General features: G+C 34.8%; 1 protein-coding gene and 1 long non-coding RNA gene across 4 annotated transcripts in view; one reads left to right on the forward strand and one right to left on the reverse strand.

Annotated features, from left to right (window-relative positions):
* Positions 1-14200: 14200 nt before the first annotated feature.
* LOC122996590 (echinoderm microtubule-associated protein-like 6) overlaps positions 14201-19408 on the reverse strand; it is a 98906-nt gene continuing 93698 nt past the window's right edge. For both annotated transcript variants that reach the window (XM_044372120.1, XM_044372119.1), the window contains 4 exons: positions 17934-18037; positions 16650-16803; positions 15822-15922; positions 14201-14366 (listed from right to left, as the gene is read on the reverse strand). In XM_044372120.1, coding sequence (XP_044228055.1) covers positions 14342-14366; positions 15822-15922; positions 16650-16803; positions 17934-18037 — 384 coding nt within the window. In that variant the 3' untranslated portion in view covers positions 14201-14341. The remainder of the gene's footprint in view (positions 14367-15821; positions 15923-16649; positions 16804-17933; positions 18038-19408) is intronic.
* Positions 17155-18030, forward strand: LOC122996689. 2 transcript variants are annotated; one of them, XR_006407060.1, is made up of 3 exons: positions 17155-17335; positions 17425-17497; positions 17943-18030. It is a non-coding gene; the product is annotated as an uncharacterized LOC122996689 (long non-coding RNA). The 2 variants fall into 2 exon arrangements; XR_006407061.1 differs by having other exon boundaries at positions 17155-17303.

Here is a 19408-nt window from a genome sequence, read left to right on the forward strand (position 1 = left end):
ATGTACACAGTCAGCTCCATGCGGGCAGAGAAAGAGGGAGAAAGAAAAGAGAGAAAACAGATGTTAACTGTAATGTGTCTGAATGTTAACTAAAATACACATAAACTAGCAAACAAGAAATAAATAGTGTTTGCTGTATGACAAGAAAACTACTAACACTGTTTGTTGTCAGCCAGTGGTGTGACCATCACAAGTAGATGAAAAGGAAACATTGTTTTGATTATGTTGTGAGAGAAGTGGTTGGTGGGAAATGTTTGTCCATGCAGGTTAACTTTTTCTGATTCATTGTTAGGGCTTCAACAAATGTGCATTAAGTTGATGTCTCTTATTAATTATCCTTTGAAGGGGACATAGCATGCTTTTTGTGATTTTCTGTCATTTATGTTCATAATTTAAGTCTGCCAAGGAGCAGCTTCCTGGAGCTGGCCAATCAGAACAGAGTAGGCTCATAAAGGCGGGGCCTTAAAGAGACAGGAGCTAAAACGACCTGTTTCAGACAGAGGCTGAACTGAGGGGCTGCATAAAGGGGCAGTATTAGATAAATAAGGAGTTTTTTGAACTGTAAGTCATGCAGAAATATTCCAGTAGAGCCCCAAAATAAAACTATAGACCTGTAAATGTGTATGTTATGTCCCCTTTAATCATAGAAGCAAAACAGATATTACTTGTTGATCAACTGAGCGGTTCAACACCATGATCACCCTGTTATTATAGCTGCCACTCCGTCTTATTTCTACAGGGAGATCATCATATCAAGTCTATAGACTTTCTTCTTCTTTAGCCTCTCATACACATTATAATATGTTACCTTTTCCTACTTATAACTATGTATGTCTATTATTGTGTGTGGGGGGTATTTTATGCATAAAAGTTAAACAACATATGATTTATTTCTTTTTATTTAATATAAGTTATATTTTTGGGGGGGTTTTGTGGTTGGCAAGCTATGGCTTGGCAATACTGATAACATCTTACATTATTATACACAGTACTTTTATAAGAAATTGTAAATTTTCTGGAAATTCTATAAAAATATGTTTCTAGACAAAAATGAGAATGTTTCCTTTTTACTAATTATGTGAATTAAACCCTACAAATCAACAAAATATCTGCTGATTGTTTCTTGTATATATCATCATATAGCACAACTCTACTGTTGTGTAATACCATGGAGGCATTTTGCTTCTTTTTTTTTTTCAAATTACCAACGTATGTTTATTCATGTTAAGTTCTCATACTTTTTTAAATAATAATGTGGAGCAGAAATTATATCATATGTTTCACTATAAGTTACAGTAGTGAGGCCTACTGTACATTTCCCCCTTCTTAAACTTGTTGATTACCAACTGTTGCACTAATCAGCTGACACTGCAACAGCAGAGATCCAACAAAAACATATTTCCCAGAATTTCTTTAAATACTTTGACTTTCTGCAGGGTGACACTTTATAAAGAAAAACATGCATTTTCAGAAGATAACGTATGATTGCTAAGAGCTTAAGGTTACTACTTGATAAGTTGTATAGTGTACACAAAAGATGATTAATTATAGTTGTTGTAATGTATTTAATCATATGTGATTAAAGAACAGTTTAAAAAAAAAAAGTATTGAGTCATTTCAACTCCATTCAGAGCACACATCTGTCATTTTACTCTCCCCAGCCCAAAATACCTGTTTGGTTAGTCCACAGATACCTTTGGAACTGAAATCTTGTATTTTAAAATTTTCTCTCTGACTTTTTAGGCATTACCGTGACTGAATTTCATCAACTCTGCACACTTTATGTGCATTGCAATGACAAAACTGGAAAGGTTTTGGCTAACCTGACGGATAAAAACTCATTTAGAGCAACAAACAGTCTTGATTGTCTGCTCATATGAAAAAAAAAACAACTAAAAAGCCACAAGCAGAACAGACTAATGTGAGCTACATGACATATTTCCATCCAGCCTGAATGATACCTTCATATAACTGATTAGATGTATAGGTTAAAAGGTTATGGAGTGAGTTATCCTATGACCAACTTTTGTGATATTACACTGTATAAAATATTACTCAGTAGGTCCAAGTGGACGAGATAAGACTTGTATCTGTACCAGTTTTGTTTGAGTATCTCTTGTAGTTTACGTTCAGATTTGCATTTATTCATGTGGGAGACACTTTTATCCAAAGTGAGGTACAAATGAGGTACATGGAAAAGTTCAACCCTAAAAAGGCAGCTGTCTCATGCCATTGTTAAAGTGTATGCAGCAGCTGTTTCCTCCTGTCATGAGAGTTTTGGCTATAGACCTGTCTCTGCCCCCCAGTGGAATGTGCCAGTGGTGCATGAGGCCCTAGTGAGTGATCCCTATGAGCCTCTGGAGCGCTCCTCTCTGAAGGCGTTGTCATTCAAAACAGCTGCTATCAACAGCTATCAGAGTGAGCGAACTGTGCGCCCTGTCGGTTCACCCTAGCTGTTTCGTGGTGACCCCGCTGTGGTCACCACGAAACAGCTAGAAGATTTCTACATCAGCAACACCTCACAGATGGAAAGCAATAATTACAGCAATGTCACATCCAACTATGATTATAGCAATTCAGAAAGTGACTGAGTGACTGAGTCACTATGAGTAACCAAGACTAACTCAGTGAGTAACTGAAAAGTGTGGCATAGAGACTGATTGTGTGGGTGGGTGAGAGGGTTCGCTGTCCCATTCAAAAGTCCATTAGTTTCTTTAGGAACACACAAGGGTGGACCGATCATCTTTCTCCATCTTCAGTGAAAGGGCGGGATGCCTCTCTTAGTGTTTATCCCTGTGAACCACCTGAAAAACAAAAACAATGTGTATCATAAACTGTAGTAGTATTATAAATGCATCCATCCAGAAATGCAACACTGAAGGACTGGGATATTGCTGCAAATTGCTGATGTGTTTCATATAGGCCACTAGAGTAATAAATCTACATGTACACAACACTACACAGCGATGGTTATTTGGGCATGTTGTCATATAAAACAAAGTAAAATGAAACTCACTGTGTAATTTGGAGCATCAGAATCACAAGTCCAGCAACAACAACAACAACAACAACAACAACAACAACGCCCCTTCGAGCCTTACAGGATCTCGGGGCACCCGTCCGTGGCCCCTTCAAGCCTTACGCTATAAAATATTGCTAGAATGTTAAAGAAATGTATAAATCTGCACAAACAAATTAAAAACATTGAAGAAAGACTTTAAAATTACCTAATTTAATTCTGCAGCCGCTGTGAGGGTCAGAGGCAAAGTTGCCATTGTGTGTACATTGAAAAAAATACAGGCAACAATATTGACACCTGTTGGTGTGCAGGTACTTTTAAGAGCATGATACATATTTTCTGCTTGTGTATTCTCAGGACAAGGCTTGCTGAGGCTCATTGCACAGGATAATAGCCATCGTTGGAATTCTGAAAGGAAGTGGGTGGCTTTCAATCTGTCCCATGAACTTGAGGCTTTTTTTAGCATGCAGATTCACCTATTTCCATGGCCAAGGAAAGTTCAATAAATATTTGTCAGAGGTTGGGGACTCAAGTTGCATGACTTGACGCAAGTCGCAATTTTGAGGACTCGCGACTTGGTTGACTAACACTTGTAAGACTTGACTTGACTTTGACTTGAGGCAGATGACTCGAAAAGACTTGACAGTTTTTATTTAGCTGAATCGCCTATTTTCATTATTGTATATATTGAGCATGAACAGTTAATGTTTTGAGACATGATAGGATGGCTTCTAGTGAAGTGTGCACAACCCAGGCTTTAAAGACAGTGTCTAGCAAGACCTAGAAAACAATGCAAGACAGGATTGAGCTTAAAGCTTGTTGAAAGCATTTTCCCATACCTGCACTGATTTTCTCTCAAGCTTAATATTACCAGACTGTTTCTGATTCCTCTTCTTCTACTATTTCTGCTTCAAAACTCTCACCTTACTCAAAGGCACAACCTGGTGGCAGAATGGCAGAAGTCATACAACATATCCACACACATTAATACTGCATAAAATACAAAATTATGAACCCTAGATCCTGGAAAACATGTTAGATCGGATTAATTTATAAAGTCAATCAACCTGCATGATGTTCTTTAGTTTTATGGAAAAAAACAACAACAACAACAACAACAAAAAAACAAGGTATGAACTGAACCACAAATAGTTGTATTTATGAATCCTAACCATAGCCATCCCTAGTTGTAGAGAATAACTAACATGTGCAGTTCTCTCATGACATGGCTTGCCATTGTAACCTTTTCTCTCGTGTTTTAAGTGCTTCTTTCATGGTGACTGACTTGTGACTTAACTGACTTTTCTTGCTAGACCTTTAGCATTGACTTGACTTGGCTTACTTGAGTCTAAGTCACAGTGAGAGTCACAGTGATTTAAGACTTGCTTGAGCCTTTAAGGTTAAGACTTGAGACTTGCTTGTGACTTGCACATGTGTAACTTACTCCCACTTCTGATATTTGTGAACATGAACTACTTTCTTCCAAAGCCACAAAGCAGAGACGTAAGATTCAAATTTGTGATGCCATCCAGAATAAAGTCTGGAGCTGCTTCATATACAATGAATGTGAAACTAATTTTGTGGTAATTTTTTAATACCCAAATAAGCTTTATTCTATAGTAAACTTTCATATCTGAAACATAAAATGTACCTATATACTACGCTTGGGCAATGTCTACAGAATTACTTTGTAAAGCCAGCATTAAAAGGTAATTTTATGATATATTCTGGTTATTAAACATCTTGAAATCTCATACATCTCAAATGGGGATTTGTATTGAATGGATTGCACAATATTGTAAAATCTCAGTAGAAAATTGTATATATTTATTCAGTGTCAAAGTTGATATAAAGGTATTTTTACATAGACCTTCTGGTTTTTGTACATTCAGAACTCCATATATTAATGTGAAATGTCTGTAGATATATTGGGGAGTTGCTTGCAATTACTGTCACATAATGTTTATATAAAGTAAACCCTATACATTAATGGGAAAAGCCTGTAAATATATTGGAGAGTTGATTTTAATTACTGTCAAAAATGTTTATATAATGTATACTCCATACATTTATGGGAAAAGCCTGAAAATATATTGGAGAGCTGCTTGTAATTACAGTTAAATAATGTTTATATAAAATTAACCTCATACATTAATGGGGAAATGTATGTGGATATATTTCATAGTTGTTTTTAAATACTATCAAATAATGTTTATATAAATTAATGATTATTAAAATTATGGTTTTGTAAACTATTATCACATGATCTCATTTTTTTGTACAGTAGAAAACCAACATTTACCAGGGATCTACTGTAAATCGATTGGATAATCACGTAAAATAAAAGCTTAAAGCTCCCAAGATACCATTAATGAGTAATTTGAATGTAATTTTACATAATTTTTCTGTGTTTTACATCCAGAAATCTGTACTTTGATGAGGAGTTCTTGTGAATGGATTGGATAATCCTATGAATTTACCAAAGATTACTGTATAAAAACAAGCGTCTTCATTCAAATTAGGTAATTTTAAGGTAGTTCTGCAATCTTTTTCATTTTTTGTGCAGATTTATACATTTGTTTAACATTCTAGCAATGTTTTATAATGAGATTTTCTTTTTATTTTATAATGGTTGGACTGTAAAAATGTAGACAATGTCCAAAGTAAATATCCGTATTTTTAAAATAAATCTTTGTAGAATAACTAAGGTTTTTCACTGTTATTTGACGGTAAGTGTTTGGCAACTTTTGCTGCCAGACTTTTTACAATTTTTTTACATTTTTTTTTTTTTTTTTTTTTTTTTTTTTACAGTGTAGCTCAAAGTCTCAACATGCATTTAAAGGTTGAACAGTCCCTTCACTTCCTGCTGTTGTGACATCATTACACTAGATGGCGCCATCTGTCTGTTGTGTCCTGATCCATACAGAGAGTATACATACAGAGAGTAAACTCATTTACTCATGTTGAGCCTTTTTAAACTTTAACTTATCTAACTAACCTGTTGTACATCGACAAGCTCAAGAGACTTGAGATTTCTTTATTGTAAATCTGTAAATTTGATTAATTCCAATTAATGAAAAGAAAGCATGTGAGATCTGGAAAATCGATCAGACCAGAAGGAATCGTGAGTGTTGTGAAAAGATAAATGTCCTTGACTGCACATCTAGGAGTGTTTCCAAAATGCTTCTGTTTAAAAATGATTATCGTCTTTGTTGTCTTGATCTGAAGTCTTTGAAAGTTTAGAGTCATCTTTTTTTTGTTGTTGTTGTTTTGACTCACTTGATATGACTGGTCTGAAATTTGCAGGGTTTCATTGATGAATCTCTCACCATTTCTCAAGGTGAACTCTTTGTTGTTCTGTATAAATATGTTTTTAAAGATCCAGACACAAAAGGTTTAACGTCATCAAAATCCTTAAAATAACATCTTCTTGTTCGCCCTCAGTAAAAATCCAGAATCTATGAATATGTAAGTTTTCCTGCTGGACACCAGATGTCTCCTACTTCACTGTAAAGTCAGTGTTTGTGCACTGGAGGTTTCAAGTTTCCAGTTGCATACTGGCTCCAAACTAGTTGTCCTTCAACAAACTAGTCTCCTTCACCAGACGAATGTGAAAACAAACTAAACAGAGACGAGAACAAGAAGAAGAAAATACATTTTTAAGTGGAGGGGGGCTTTCAGATGTCTAGTTCCTCTTTAATAGTTTGATGTAGTGTAACAACAAAAAGTCAGATGGAAAATATTCCGTAATTTTCCCCCCTGTATAATTACAGGTTCAGTATCTTCTCTTTTCCATTCATGGTGTGTATGTTCTCCTCACGCTAACATACAGCAGCTCTAATACAAAAATGATGACAGAATGATTTATATATTCATGGAATTTATTTGGATCTGCCAAATGGAAGTAACAAAAGTTAACTGATAAAAAAAAGGATGTGATGAAAACAAATGTGAAATGAAAAACAGATTGATAAATTGATCAATTTAAAGCTGATCTGATTAAAACAGTGGTGATAAGATGAAAACAGCCACGTTTCATCATTTTCCCATCTTACATTCATCATTCACAACACAAAATTGCCATTTTGAGGGTGGGAATAGCAAAAAATAACTGGAAAAAATGGAAGTGATGAAATGTATGTGAATTGAAAAATAGAGTGGTAAATTGTCAATTGATTTGATAAACTTGACTGACATTTTATTTGAAACAGTGTTGCTCTGGTAATGAACTGTGTTGCTGTCTCCTGTCTATCATTCATCATTCATAACACCCAACTGACATTTACTGAAAAACTGTAGAAACAGCAATCAAACCTGTAAAACTTGGACTAGATTAACTTGAAGACTAGTTTATGAATAGAAAAAAAAATGGCAATTTCAGTTTTCTTCTCATCTGGACCACATCAGACTGTGGTATAATTTTACAAGACTTGTGATGTGCTGAAAGAAACAAAATGCAATGCAAAATGATTATTATTAATACTATAAGTTTTAAGCAGAAGTATATTGAATTGTTATTATTATGAAGCACTATGCTAATCATATTATATGTACACCTCACAGAACTTTGTAATTAATGAATGGGCACATAATACGTTAAAGATAATCACACTCAGTGCACTGGATGAAATTGTAAGGATGTTTGTATTAAACTTCATTATTTTTTAAATATAACCTCAAGGGATAATCAAGAAATAAGGGTGAAAAATGGTAAGAATGACTTTAAAGCCAGAAGAGGAATTTGGAAATAATAGTGTAAAAGAAACCTGAACAGCTTTAAAAAATAAAAGGACATGTCTGGACAAACAAAACATGCCCAGACATGTCCAAGCCTATCTGGAACCTATCCTAAGGATGTTAGGCCTGCAACAGGTGATGTAAAGAGTTTCTAACAGTGTAATTGGCCAGTATGAAGAGGTTGGACTAGAGGTGTGCCCTATGCAAGCCAAACAGTATTAAAAAAAAAAGGAGCACTGGCCCTAGCAACTCAGAGTGAGTTTGGTGAACCTTGTGTGCACTGTAAACTGCTCTCCTTTATTGCTGGTATTAAAGAACATTGTGCAGCTCTGAACCCTGACTCCTGATGATTCTTTTTTGGAGTTTTTCCTTGAGCTGATCTGAAACTTTTTCCAACTGGGGTCCAAAGATTTATTACGACAAGACCAGGTCTTAAACCTGAACTTTCAATTAGTGAAAAGTTTCCTTAAGTCACTAAGACAGAAGAAAAATCCATCAGCCAGTTTTCTTGCACGAGTCTCATTTAATCTGTTTATACACTTGACTAACACACACACACACACACACACACACACACACACGCACACTCTTTGATCACAATGAACTCGGTATAAAAATAAACAAATGAGTGTCATTCATACCATAAAATCTCATCATCATCATCATCATCATCATCATCCACAAAACATGTTTTGGTTTAAAAATAAATTCATGCATCTCATTTATATTTTCATGTACAGTATGATACAAATCATCTGAAAACCAAAAAAACAATCTGTACACATAAAAACATTTTCACCGCAAACTAAAACCGATCTAGTGCAGCATATGAGGAACAATTTCTTTTTTTTTTTTCTTTACATCTTCAACAACATTTATTAATTTTATTTTTATTCATGTGTGTTCCTTGGCCTCTTCTGTTATATTTTATTTTTCTGATAACTTCTGCACACACACACATGCACGCTGCACAAACATTGTACAGCAGACTGTTAACTAGTAAATCTGAATCAACAGCACAGTGAAAATATCTTTTAGGACCTTTTTAGCATCATTAAGACGTCAGTTATGAGTATTTTTTTCAATAACTGTTATGTGTTGTTTTATAGAGTACAGGAATTCAATGTTTTTTAACATCAAGGTCAAACATTTTGGACAAATTTTGTGCCAAACAATCCTCTTTTTAAGCGTGTCATTATTTCAGACTTTCCTGTTATCACATGAAAACTGTTTTTACTCTCAAAATGACAGAAAAACTATGTTTATTATCTTGCAATCTCAAGAAAACCTCTTTGTAATGGTGACATTAAAATAGCTTAAAAACAGTTTCCCTCCATGTCCCTTTCTGGTCTTTCACATATAGCCAAAAGAAGCTTTTTTATCTATTGAATTTGTCAAATGTAACTTAGATGAAAATATTTCCCAAAATATTAAAGAAGTTTTATGTAAGTTGCTGCAGCAGATGCTGAGAATGAGATCCTAAAACCTTCATCGTACTGTGAGGATTTCATTTTTAGAGCTTCAACCTCATGTTATTGATGAGACAGTACATGTTTGGATTTTTTTGTTTCTGAAGTTTTTCCAGCTGGCTCTGTTTGTATTCTGGTGCAGTGACCTTTGATCCCTAACCTTAAATTTATTAGTGATCCATGAAGTGAAGATCCCTGCCAGCTAAATATAAAACAGTCCCTCCAGGATTTTGCAGGGGTTTTTTTGTGATTATTGTGGCCACAAATGTTTGATTTTACAGCAGCTTTTCTCAAAAATTGCAATACACTTCTCAATGTTTTATGTGCTCTTTTTATGGTAAAATTGTGGGAAATGGAAAAAATTGCCAGCAAAGGAAAATAATAAGATTTTTTTTTTTAAACTACTACCAATGAAGAGTCATATGTGATATGGCATATCATATGATTTGGCCGTTTCATGCAGAAATGTTGCAGTAATTTAGCAAATTGCAAGCTCTCGCAAATATCGCAGAGATTTCCATAATTTGTGTTAATTATTGTGATCGTAAAATCGCAATTTCCTGGAGGGACTGATAAAACTTTAATTCATTGTGGATTTTTTTCAGATGTTTTAAAAGCCTGACTGATCTCACTCTTTTCTTTTCAAACCGGAAGGGACACATCTGGTGTTTTGGATGATTTCGCCGATTACTTGATTGACCTCTGGGAAAGTGAGTGTGTCGAGGTAAATGAGTCAACGAATCAGGATTAGATTGTACCAGTCGATAGTGAATCCATCACTAAGTTTGTGTGCAAAATATTTCTTGAGTTCTTTGTGACTATCAACTAGTTTCAAACTAGTGATTTACTAAATCAGGTTGCAACATCAAAACATTAAGAAATGTCTTATGTAGTAAACACTTCAGTAATATGTAAACAGGTTGCCAGGAAACGTCTGTAGCGCCGTTTATTAAGTGACTGTACTGTAGCATCGCAAGCTGTAACATAAATTTAAATTTAACAAATAACAGTTTTAGGGGATAAAAGACAAAATAAGGAAACTGCCAATTCTTTATGAATGTTTGTGTGACTTTGTTTTATTTCCATCTACCTAGCTGAAGAAATATGTGTTAAAACTAGTAGTATTCAGTATTAGTAGTCCAACATTATTAGCGTAACATTTGTGTTACGCTAATAATTGTTTGTTTGCTTTCTGTGAAGTGTCAGGTCAGATATGTCGACCACATTCAGTATTACCTCTTTTACTCTTCAGTTTAAAATGGCTCAGATATTAGCAAGCTAACGTTAGCTTCATCAGTTACGGTTCCACCTGGCAGTTAGTGGGTGTAAATATTTAGTAACAACTCATCTTAATTAAGTGATGCATCAATCTGCACTTAGTAAACACAGATGGTATAATGAGGCTAAGGTTGAACTAAAGCTAACTAAAATTGAATAGTAGAAGAGGTAATATTGAATATGGTCATACATGACGCTTTCATTTAACAGAAAAAACACAACATACCTAAAATTACTAAACTTGATGCTAATAATGTCAGACTAAATGATCAAATAACGTCTGTTAGCTTAATTGGATATGACATTATAGATATTTAACTGATTTGCACATTACTAAAGTGTTTACTAAGTGCAGATTTACACATCACTAAATTAGTTAAGGATAAATAAGTAATAATAAGTAATTATACCACAAGCTAGTTGTCACATAGAGTTGTTACTAAATACAGCTACCAATTGCAGGTGAAACTGTTACATTAACACGCTGAAAGAACCAACTGACAAAACTAACATTAGCCTGCTAATATTTGACTTGAATATTTAGATTGAAGAGTGAAAAAGTTAATATGGAATATGGTCGACATATCTGACCTGACACTTCACAATTCAAGCCAAAAAAACACAAAAATGTTATGCTAATAACTTTAGACTAAATGATCAAATAACAATTAGCATAATGGGATATTTTCCTCTCACTGTAAACTGCATGAATACCACTAATTCTAAAACACATGTTTCTCCAAGTATGCAGATAGAAATAAAACAAATTCATACCTACATTCCCAAAGGATTGGCAGTTGACTTTATTTTATATTTTGGCCCCTAAAACTGTTATTTTTGGAAGTTATGTTACAGCTCATGATGCTACAGTCACTTCTAGATAAGACATTTATTAAGTTTGAACAGTGCAACTTTATTTAGTAAATCACTAGTTTGAAACTAGTTAGCAGTCACTATGACTTTACACAATAACTTAGTGATGGATTTACAATCAGCTGGTGAAACTGTCTTTTTCTTCTATTTGTCTTCACACAAACACACTTTTCACAACAGTTACAAGTTAATATTCAACAGTTCAGACACAAAACTCATCCACACTTCATGTCCACAGGTATAAATTAGGCATAAATAACATTTAGATATTTCCATAAATATTCCTCTTAACATGTATTTTGTATTATTTTGTATTATTTATTTATTTTATGATCACGATGCTTTGGATGTTTCATGTCTGTAAAACAAAAAGAAGCAGCGAAGCAAAAAATGCTTTTTTTTTTCGTCCATTTTTGGATGAATGAACATTCTCAGTGTAGCACCAGACAAGAGTACAAAATAAGTTTGGTAATGGATAAACAAAAATTGTGTATGAAATCCCCCATCCCCAAAAAGAAACAAACAAACACAGGTAGAAAGATCCAGAAAGGCACTTAAGTGTGATGACATCTGACGACAGATACAGTAAAGGCTCTTTGAAATGAAGAGTGATTTTAAATTAAATGTCAAGTTTCTTCTCTCGGTGACAGACAAACCTCAGGGGGTTTCTATAAATATGAACCTGAACCCAATTTTTTGTAAAGCAGTTTCACTTTTCTCATGGTCCAATATCCATAATGACTTATATCATTTCTAACAGCAGTATTGTCTCAGCAGCTTAATCAGATCAGTCTGGTTGAAATTATAATCCAGTGTTGAACTGTATAAAACTGGATCTGGTATTAACCATGAGCAGAACTTGACCACGTTACTGTTTGTCCTATTAAATGTTTGTGATTAGTTTTGTTTACAATTAAGCATTCTGTAAATTTCACTTTTCTCACTTACTGTAAAGGATAGGGTTCAGGTTTTTTCAAGTCTGATGTAACAAAATACCGACATGCCCATACATATGTGGAAATAGGTCTTGGTCGCTGTAACAATTCCTACTCGCCATACTGCTCCTGACTATACTGATCCTCGCCATACTGAGTTATTACTGCAGCAATGGGTTACATTCTGCTAGTCGCACGTAGATTTATTGCTGGAGCTGTCTTTTTACTCACGTTACACGCTGTGTTTTTGGCCATTCTTGGTCTCTCGGCCCAAATCGGTCTTTTCAGGATCTCTCAAAGGAAATCTCTGGAACACATTTGCTCATGTTGTTCCTTTCAAAGCTGCTGGCAGAAACCGCATTAAGAGCCTGCTGTCTACAGCTCTTCATCTAACTTCTCACTGTGGCTGTTTCTGCTTGTACTCTTCCTCGCTGCAGTATTTATAACCGGGTTGGGTTTTCATCATCGGTAACTTAATACAGCTCTGAAACAGCTGAAAGCCATCAAGAAACTGTAAAGATAATAATAATATCTGAAAGTACCAACAGGAACAGAGGAGAGAAGCTAAACTTTAAACCACAAAAAATTCAGTTACAAGCGACAAAAGTACTGAGAGCCGAGACTTTTAAAAACTCAGTTTTCTCTCACAACACACCGCTTGTTTGAGAAGAGGAGGAAGGGAGGGGGTCGCCATGGCTATCCCCTGTTTTGAGGCTGTAGTAGAAACATTTCATCGTGGGTTGGCTTGGCACAAAGCGGCTGAAGAGGACCGTCCCGGGCTGATGGAAAAACCCAATGAGGAGCAGGTTGTTACCAAATAATTTGTGTCTAAAAACAGCAAAATATGATACTTCAGCTATCAAATCTGGAGAGAAAAAGATCCCTTGGAAGTTTCCTCTGGGCACGTCTTGAGTGGTGAAAGCTGGGTAATGTCATCAAACTTACAGGCAAATACCAGAATGTATCCCTCCGCCACAAATAAGCAAGGAACTACATTCTGCAGTAACAGAAAGAATTTGACTGCAACTTCGGAAGATACCGACTTGATTTAGCGACCAAGACCTTTCTCCATGTACATATTAAGACAGACTTTTAAAAACAGAACCTATCCTTTAAATGATTTTTCCAGCCATGACCTGAAAGCAGCTCTGTAGCCTCGTTACTGTGTCTGAAAAGAACAGAATCACAGATGAGAGGAAACTTCAGACAGGACAACTCGAGCTGTTTCAGCGTCTCCGTAGTTCATAATGTGACCGACTCAGAACCAGACTGAACTCCAGTTTGTGTTTGAGATTAATGCATTCATGATTACTGAAATAAGATGCTGTTTTCATAGAGGAAATGGGTTTCAATCAACTACATGATAGCTTCTCCATTTATTTTTATTTTTCAGGCTGCGTCTGGAATGTATTTGTCACCACAAAACTCTCAAATGTATGCAAACTGGAGCTACAGGCCAGATGTGCTCAACACTTTCTTACTTGTTTCTGCAGGAAGTGCACCTCATGCGTCATCTGAGGTGAAAAAACCCCATGCAAGGCTTTCTGGGTAGAAGGAGATGGACGGACTTTTACTTTTAAAGCCCCGGTGGTTGGCGTCTAACTGAACCGTCCAAATGAACCAAAAACAAAAACACAACCAAGTCTGCTTCTCTGCTCTGGTTCAGAGGGTTTTTGGTGGAAACTGAGCAATTCTTTACACCTCTTTGTGTCGTGTTCGTGTTCAGGGTCATGTGATCCATCACGAAGCGTCTGAGGTGTTTGTCTGCAGTCTGTAGTTTTCTGCTTCGCCATCATAAAGACGACGCTGAAGACGACCAGAGCAGATATGAAATGTCTCCTGAAAGTCGTGTCTCGTCACTGAAGTTTTTTTTTTGTGTGTCGGTATCAGTCTTCTTTTCGTCTTCAGTGTTGAAACTCTTCAGGGAACTTCGGGTTCAGGTTGTGGGTTTGATTCCTGCTGGATCCACTTGTGGTGCTGTGAAGGTGCTTTGGCTCAAAGCGTCAGCAGACGACAGAAATCTCTGTGTTTTACAGGCATTTCCACACAAACACACTGAAAAAACATTATAACAGTTAAAGATTAGATGAATAAAACTCAACTGCTGCAGATTTTACTCTTGGAATTACATTTTGGATCTTAATGCCATTTTTTTATATACTACTAATACTACATTATTCATATATTTTGTATTTACTATTATACCAGATGCATACATATTGTATATTAGAGCTGCAACTAATGATTATCTTCATTATCTGCCAATTATAAAGCTGCAACGATTGGTTGATAGAAAGAAAATTATTTTGATAATCAATTAATCGTTTCAATAGTTTTTCAAAGCAAAAATGGCAAACGTTCTTTGATTCCAGCTGCTCAGTTGTGACAATTTGCTATTTTTTCTTTGTAATATTTGAAAGTAAATTGAATATCTTTATGTTTTGAACTGTTAGTCAGACAAAACAACTAAATTGAAGACTTCACCATAAACTTAAATTATAAACATAAAACATAAACATAAATTATGATAAGTTGCAGCCTTAGCCAATTTTTTTTGTACATGCAAGGCCTTTTTAACAAATTTCTGACACTTTATAGACGAAACAAGTAATCGATTAATTTAAAAAAATAATCTACAGATGAATCAATAATGAAAACAATCGTTTAGCTTCAGCCAAAGATATTCATCAGCATAAATCATCACTTTTTTGAAGCTGGAACCAGAGAATTTTTAAGCATTTTATGCTTAAAAAAACAGCTAAAACAATATAATATAATAATAGTTTGTAATTAATTTAAAAAATATTATTCCGTCAGTCCTTGCAGCTCTATTATGTATCCTACATATGTACAATATAGATATCTTAGGTTCAGTTTGACTTTAATACTACGACTAACCTTGTAACTTCAAATACATTTCTTATTTTGTTGTATTTATTCTACTGTTTATTTATTTTCTACTGTTTCTATTAATTATCTTATTTTACATGAAAATGAGGATTTTTGTGTCAGTTATTTTCTAGTCAAATTTAAAACATAACTAAAACTGATTTTTTACACATCTAATACAAGCCTTTGAGTTTCATTTTTTTCTTTATTTTGTAATTATTTTTCCCTCGTTCCCTCATCATCACATTATCATATATATATATCATTCCCATCGTTTTATTTCATGTAATTCTTTAGTTTTTAGCTTCCTACCTCTCCTGCACAAGTGTTACTTTATATATAGCTGAGTATATGTGGGTGAAAGTGTGCTTTTACATTATATAAATGTGTTTGTGTACATAATATTAATATTAATAAATGTGGTAATATTTAATAATAATATTTCATAAATGCAGATTATTTTTAATTAAGCATACATTTGATAAATTGAGCAGTAAATCATTACATTTGAAAGAGAAATAATTTGATATTTTATCTTTTTAAGGCTGAAGTAAACTGTTCAAACTATTCCAGCTGTGTTTGAGGTGATCGTCAGGTGTTATTGATCAGCGATCGGTTTACCTGCAGTCGTCTCCTCCTGTGCTGATCACGTATTTGTCGTCGTGGGAGAAGCGGATGTTGGTCACATGAGCCGAGTGGCCGAGGTAGCGCTTGTGTTTGGCCTGTAGAAAAATAAATAAATAAAAGTACTTCAACTTCACTTCTTCACCATCATCGAGCTGTGACCTTTGACCTTGACATTGTGTATAAGCTTATTTTAATGTTTGGTGAAACAATCCTGTCATCATCAAAATTTTACACCCTGAGTGTCAAAAATAGAAATGACAAGAAAAACGTATGTAAAAAAATAAAACAGTTTGAAGAATTGTTATTGCTCTTGCTAACAAAAAATATAAAAATATTTTTATAATACTACACTAAATAAATACATCAATACATATAAAATCAATACTCAGTATCTCTAAAATTATACACGCTAAAGAAGAAACATGTTATTGGTCCTTGGTCAGTTAGGACACTCTGCATGTTTTAGCTAATAACTCATGTGGATTCATTGAATTGAGTTTAATAGATTGATATAAGCCACGCCCACTCACACCACGAAAATGTGCCACCATTTTAAATTTTTTGCTGTACATAGTTTTCACTTTCCATTCTCCATATTTCATCCAATCTTCACCAAACTTGGTACATTCCATATTTGTATGTCCCCAAACACAACCTATGCCTTTGTATTGGGTATTTCCTACCATTTGTCTGTAATTGGCTACTAATTACTGTAATTAATTGGTTTTAATTGGTTAATTTATGTGGCCTAACACATGTAACCTGCCATAACAGGGACAACTTTGATCAAACTATTTTCAAATGAAAATGTCAGCAACTCACAAACTTCTCAGTGCAGGGGAAGTCGAAGAGTTTGACCAATCCGAAGTCGTCGCCCGTGGCGATGTTGAGGCCGGCATGCGACACACATGCACAGTTGACGTCGGCTTTGTCTGCATTTCGCGGCCAAATCCCCAGAACTTCATCTCCCAGAACACTGAGGGAGAGAAAAGACAAAAAGTGATTCAAAACAAATGAACTCACTTTGGTTATGATTTTGGATTTTAACCCCTTCAGTCCTTTGCTTTTCTTTTCGCTCTGTTTTCACTCTCCTTGTTTACAGGCTTTTAGCAGAGTCACTACATGTCATATGTTGTTATTTTCAGAATAAGTTGAGTTACTCTGAAATGCATCAATCTGCATGTGAGTTGTACTGTATATGTTTTTTTGTGAAAAATAGTTTTGTGCTGTTTAAAACTGTTGAGTTCTGTCCACAGGTTTTCTGTACAGGAATGGATGGAGGAGAGTGTCACACATTCTGACATTCTGAGCCTCAGTGATGTCACATAAAACAGAATAGAATATTCTCTTACTGTTATTCTTTGTGTTTTATTGGGGGATAATCTAGTTCAAGTTCACATCAGAGATATTTATAGCCACGCTGAATCTAACAAGATGTGTATCATGTCTGTGTGTTCCAGCTTCCAAGAAGAAGGAGTGTGTTTACTGCTGCAAATTACATCCGTCGGGTGCGAAGCGTTAACTGTTTAGCAGCTGCTGTTTGTGATGGTGGAGCTGTCTGTTCATAGTTTTGAACGGTTGCACTTTTCTTTTACAGTTGGTGGATGTATGACTTTAAGGGATTTCACAGTAAAAGCCTTCTTGCAGCTGAATTCAGGAGATACAGTACAGTAAGTGTTTGTTTGATCCTGTACTCATTTATTCATTTGTTGGGTCGACACAAGCTTCTCTTAATCTGTATTTTGTCTGTTTGCAGGTGTGTATCGGATCAGAACAGAACATAGTATTTCTGAATGCCTGTTATGTTGATATGTTATTTCATTTATTTATTCTCAGGATCTACTCTTGCAGCAGATACAGACTATGAAACAGTTCACTCAGATCTTTGTTGTATGAGACTCATATCAAACATCATCATATGCAACAGAGTCAGCTGATGCGTATTTATCTCACTGATCCTGACTGACTGAAACTGTGGAAATTGATGTTATTCTGTGATTTTTGGCTTTTGAGTTTTAGATTAATTTAATTCCTAAACTCATTTGAATCCTGTGTGTGTGTGTGTGTGTGTGTGTGTGTGTGTGTGTGTGTGTGTGTGTGTGTTACCTGGTCCAGGTAGCCCAGGTGATTCTGTCAATGACTGCCTGGTCGCTCACCAGCTTCCCTGAAGGAACCTCAAATACCTGCCGCTTATAAGCTCCTGTGGACACCTGCACACAAACACACACACACACACACACACACACACACACAATGTTAGGTTACTGAAGTCATAGATGGGTACTGTATATAGACTGCATACTATATACATATATATAAACTGTGTACATGTACAGTTCCTGCTTGTGTATATAACAGCAGTCAACAGTATGTGTATATACCTGTATATAACAGCAGTATGTACAGTATGTGTATATACCTCTATATAGCAGAATGTGTATATATCTGTATATAGCAGTATGTGTATATATCTGTATATAACAGCAGAATGTGTATATAGCTGTATATAACAGCAGTATGTACAGTATGTGTATATACCTGTATATAGCAGAATGTGTATATACCTGTATATAGCAGAATGTGTATATACCTGTATATAACAGCAGTATGTACAGTATGTATATATACCTGTATATAGCATTATGTACAGTATGTGTATATACCTGTATATAGCAGTATGTGTATATACCTGTATATAGCAGAATGTGTATATACCTGTATATAACAGCAGTATGTACAGTATGTGTATATACCTGTATATATCAGTATGTGTATATACCTGTATATAGCAGAATGTGTATATACCTGTATATAACAGCAGTATGTACAGTATGTGTATATACCTGTATATATCAGTATGTGTATATACCTGTATATAGCAGTATGTACAGTATGTGTATATACCTGTATATAACAGCAGTATGTACAGTATGTGTATATACCTGTATATTGCAGAATGTGTATATACCTGTATATAGCAGTATGTGTATATACCTGTATATAGCAGTATGTGTATATACCTGTATATAGCAGTATGTACAGTATGTGTATATACCTGTATATAACAGCAGTATGTACAGTATGTGTATATACCTGTATATTGCAGAATGTGTATATACCTGTATATAGCAGTATGTGTATATACCTGTATATAGCAGTATGTGTATATACCTGTATATAGCAGAATGTGTATATACCTGTATATAACAGCAGTATGTACAGTATGTGTATATACCTGTATATATCAGAATGTGTATATACCTGTATATAGCAGTATGTACAGTATGTGTATATACCTGTATATAACAGCAGTATGTATATGTGTATATACCTGTATATAGCAGAATGTGTATATACCTGTACATAACAGCAGTATGTACAGTATGTGTATATACCTGTATGTAGCAGAATGTGTATATACCTGTATATAACAGCAGTATGTACAGTATGTGTATATACCTGTATATAGCAGAATGTGTATATATCTGTATATTCCAGAATGTGTATATATCTGTATATAGCAGTATGTGTATATACCTGTATATAGCAGAATGTGTATATACCTGTATATAACAGCAGTA

The sequence above is a fragment of the Thunnus albacares genome, chromosome 14 (assembly GCF_914725855.1).
Source record: "Thunnus albacares chromosome 14, fThuAlb1.1, whole genome shotgun sequence".
NCBI classification, from domain to species: domain Eukaryota; kingdom Metazoa; phylum Chordata; class Actinopteri; order Scombriformes; family Scombridae; genus Thunnus; species Thunnus albacares.